The sequence below is a fragment of the Crocodylus porosus genome, unplaced genomic scaffold (assembly GCF_001723895.1).
Source record: "Crocodylus porosus isolate Cpor-Errol unplaced genomic scaffold, CroPor_comp1, whole genome shotgun sequence".
Taxonomy (NCBI): domain Eukaryota; kingdom Metazoa; phylum Chordata; order Crocodylia; family Crocodylidae; genus Crocodylus; species Crocodylus porosus.
This window is the reverse complement of record NW_017728886.1, coordinates 258,109,996-258,114,339: the sequence shown is the minus strand read 5'-3', so window position 1 is coordinate 258,114,339 and position 4,344 is coordinate 258,109,996. Positions and strand designations below refer to the sequence as shown.

Genomic DNA, 4,344 nt, shown 5'->3' with positions numbered 1-4,344 from the left:
CACACTACCTGAGAGCCTGTGCACCCTGCAGCTCCTCCCTACCACTGCCAACAGTGCGCAGCCCCAGCCCTGAGCCCAGCCTGCCCCACACCCACTCTGGACTAGCCCACCCACACTGAGCAGTGGCAGTGGTAGGCAGAAGCTGCTGCTCAATGTGGGGGCAAAGCGGGCCCTTCCTCTCACCACTGCCAGGCTCTTGTTGCAGCTGCCCAGGCCCCACACCTGAGCTGCCCTGCGGCTCCTCTGCACTGCCACCACTGCCCCACTGGATGGTCTGGAGACAGCAGTGACAGTGGTGGAGAGGAGCCTCAGGGTAGTCCAGGCACAGGCTCTGGGTGGGTGCAGCAAGAAGGGCCTGGCAGTGCTGAGCGGGAGAGCCTGCTTTTCCCCCATGATGAGCAGCAGCTTCTGCCCAGCCACTGCCACTGCTCAGTATCGGTGGGTGAGTCTGGAGCAGGCACAGGCCAAGCCGGGTTCAGAGCTGTAAGTACAGGTTCTGGCTGGTCCATTTGGCCAGGGCAAGTCTGGAGTGGGTGTGGGGGTCAGGGCTGGGGCTGTGTGCTCTTAGTCACAGGGTGCGTGGGCTCTGGCCTGTGTGTGGGAGACGGATGCTGATCAGTCCGTGACAGTTCCCCCCAAAACTGCCTATGTGGCCAACAGGCCCAAATAATTGCCTGCCCAAATCCACAAGGATCAGAACAATGAGAAAGCTGGGTCCCCGGCTGCTGCTACTCAGTTATTGACTACCGGGAAAGATCTTTTCTTCTTCATTTTGCCTTTCAAGAAGAAGGTGCATATTATATTCTGGGGTGTGTTGCATGCAAGAAAATATGGTAATTTTTTTGTAAGGCATGTTACCAATTCTGATTCACTGAAGGCTTGTCCCGGAGATGTGGGTAGTGCATGGTATAGCAAGCAGCGGCACCAACATCTTGGCCCTGTAGCTCTGATGACTGGTGTGGGGTCAGTCCACAGGCTGGATCCCAAAATTTGGGTCAATGCCTGGAGGTGGTCTACCGGTGGGATCCAGCATGCTGTTCTGACCCTGCATGCCAGCCCAACCCAGTGTGTTGGTCTGGATCAACATGCCTGAATCTAGCTATGGACCAACTCCATGTGTTAGCTTGATTTAGTGCGCAGGGTCACATTATCTGGCCCATAAGGCTCCCTATGGGTCCAGAAATTTGGCAGCAGGAGAGTGGGAATTAATGCTGCCACCATTCCCCTGCTGCCAAATTTCCCCAGCTAGGGGGAGCTCCGTGGGCTAAGTGACACAGCTCCATGGCCTGGATCTGGCCCTCAGGCTGGAGGCCGAGCACCACTCCACCAATGCATTGGCCCAGTATCTGTATATTGTATTTTCTAAATATTAAGGTTATTGTTATTGTTTCAGATGCTTCCTGGGAGGAGTCTTTGTCCATCTGCTGACCTTTTTGCTGCTGATAATTTTACTTTGTAAGTACAGACTTTCTTTATACCTCAAATAATATTTTACTGGATTCAAGGGCTGAATTCTGTCTTTAGACATGCATGTGCTAGCTGATCCAAGCTTTGCCCTCTGATGCCATAAGTTGGCATTTAGTCAGTCATTGGATCTTAAATTTAAAATGCACTGTTCTTTTGCCCCAAAGATGCTGCCATGTCATCTGTTTTCAGGCTTGTCATGTCTTTCAAAACCACCAAATTGCGGTAAGTTGTGCAAAAACTTTGCAAAATGCTGATGAATTGTTGTTTAAGAGGAAGAAAGGAGTCTGTCATTATTCCTTGTTGGCAAAGGGTGACAATGCAAGATCTGCAAATAGAGGCGAGCTGTTTTTGTAGCTGCTTTGTGTTTATACAAACTTTTCATTTGTCTGTGTACTGCCATCTTATACTGTAGGGGCTGCTCCCAAACAACCCACCTTTGGGCTAAAAAAGTCAAAGGCAGACAGCTGCAATGTTAGTCTCTCTCTCTCACCCCGCAATCACCTACGCTGGAAATCTTCAAGAGGAGACTGGACAGTCACCTTGCTGGGGTCACCTGACCCCAGTAGTCTTTCCTGCCTAGTGCAGGGGGTCTGGACCCAATGAACTTGCAAGGTCCCTAACAGCCCATGAATCATGTTTGGCATTGGCTACAAAAGTGGCAGTAGCATAATAGAGCAGAACAAGTGAGCCACCAGTCCCAGCACTGACTGTGAGGGGGTGGCTGAATCTCCACCCCCCCCCCCGCATCTTTACTACTGCCAGGCCATCGGAGCAGCCTCGCACCCAGCAGTGCATCTGGGGAGGTGGGAGGTAAGTGGAATGGCGATTTCTACCCCCGCCTCCCAGAAGTTTTTCTCACAGCAGGTGCAGCCCTGTGCCGAGCAGCATCTGAGGAGGGAGGGGGGAGCAGACAGGGTTCCAAGAGTGGCTGCGGTGGGAGCCTGGGCCAAGGGACTGCTGTGCTGGACTCTCTCTAGCCACTGCTGCTGGCCAGGCTCTCTGTACAGGGAAGGCAACATCAACTCCAGCAACAGCAGTGGCAGCAGTAGCTGAATTCTCTGTACAAGGAGCCCAAGCAAGTAAGACTTCCCTGTCCCTCACTGACCACCCCCTCGCCATCCCCAGTGGTCAGCATACCACTCCCTCTCACCCTCTCCAACCTGGATGCTAAATGAGCTTGCTACACCTCTGGAAATGGGCCTGTCTTAACTGTGCAGGCCAACATGACAGCTAGGCTTGGGACAGTGTTTTGCTTTGACTGAATACTGTAATCTGACAGATCAGAATGCATGGCATGGAAAGGAGCAGTACACTGCCTTGATGGCCTAAGCGTACAGACAGATACAACAGTTGTATTGATGTCCAGTGGTAGAGCAACAAGCTGTTATATAACTTACATCTACTTGTTCCTATGGAGAGACCGGTGTAGTAAAACCATTGTCATTTTAACCCGGCTTCATTCATAGCAGATGTAAGAGTTACATAATAAGAGCTATTGCCTGCTTCCAAGCTGCAAAACCCCCCTGTTCCCCACTTGTAAAGCAGTTAACATTTAAACCTGTTCATAGCGTGAATAAAGACAATGGTTCTGCTAGACCAAAGGAAGGGTGTGTGTTTTTCATGAAGAAAGCTCCATGGATGTAACTTCTGAATACGAATATGATAAGAAATGTCTGAATAATAGATTTAGGCCCCAATCCTGCAGTGCTGTGTAGATCTGTAGGTGAACTGTGACTCATTCAAGTTAAGGTACAGACAGAAGTGCATTTCCCTGGTGTAACTCATGGCACTTCCTGTGAAGTGCCATGAGTTAGGCTGACCCTCCTGACACAACAGACATTAGCTGGGGGATTGAGCTAATTTGGAGCCAATCCAGCAAGAGAGGCTGCTGGTCTGCAGCTTCTTACCCTAGCTCTGCCCTTCCCCTCTCCACAGGCTAAGGTGCGGGGCTCCAATCCACCCTCCTCCCTCCAGCACATTTGGGAACAACCCAGAATGGACCTCCCTTGCTTTATCCCCTTCCCATCCTGAGACAGCACCGGAGGCAGGGCAGGGCTGGGCTGCAGCAGCCCAGCCACTGGAGCAGACAGAAGTTAATGAAGGCACACTGCCTTGGAGCGCCTTCATTTGAATCCTCATATAATGAGACTGTAAAAAGATGTCTTATTTGAGGTGAACCTGATCATCCCAGGTTTGCTTCACAATTGGAGTGCTCTGCAGCTATGCTCTTCCGTTAGGGCACAGCTGTAGAGCACGTTCAAGGGGCTGATCATGCAACAAATGTAATTTCTCTGTGAGCCTTTAGTTGTGAGTCATTCTAGATACAAGCCTTTCAGGCTGTGTGCTCTAACACCCAGAGGGCAGCACTGCAGCTTGGAAGAGCTATGGGTGTAAAAGGCTGTGCTGTTCATGCTTTGAGTTGAGTTAAAACCTGGGATGATCAGGATCACCTCAAATAATCTTTTTCCAGCCGAAAACTCTTAATAGGTGCTGCTGAAATTAAAAGTATTTGGGAACTTCTGGATTTTTGTGCCTGGCAAAAGAGAGGATCAAAAGGGCAATGTTTCCTTTTTTAAATCTGGGGAAGGTTCTCAATAGTGCCATGTAACATGAGGTACCAGGCAAAAATTTTACCTGTTGTAGCAAAAATACATTATGCTTGAAATTACAGAAGTGAACATTGAGACAAGATTGAAGAGGAGAGTTGAAATATGTTTGTGGGAGCTCGATGCCAAATTATATAGGACTGAATTAAGCACAGGCTCAGACCTGTTCAGTTTAAAACTTTTATTGTTTCACAAAGTCATAAACTAAAGGAGGTCTGTTGGTTCACGAGGTTCCCAAATCAACTCTCTAACCCGGAGGCTAGGTGCAGCT

At 49.8% G+C, this 4,344-nt stretch overlaps 1 protein-coding gene across 1 annotated transcript in view; it reads left to right on the top strand.

The window, feature by feature from the left end:
- The window catches only part of TMEM71 (transmembrane protein 71), a 16,239-nt gene extending 12,811 nt beyond the window's left edge, over positions 1 to 3,428 (top strand). Inside the window, exons 8-9 of the mRNA XM_019552896.1 lie at positions 1,394 to 1,455; positions 1,632 to 3,428. Coding sequence (XP_019408441.1) covers positions 1,394 to 1,455; positions 1,632 to 1,693 — 124 coding nt within the window. The 3' untranslated portion in view covers positions 1,694 to 3,428. The remainder of the gene's footprint in view (positions 1 to 1,393; positions 1,456 to 1,631) is intronic.
- Positions 3,429 to 4,344: the final 916 nt, after the last annotated feature.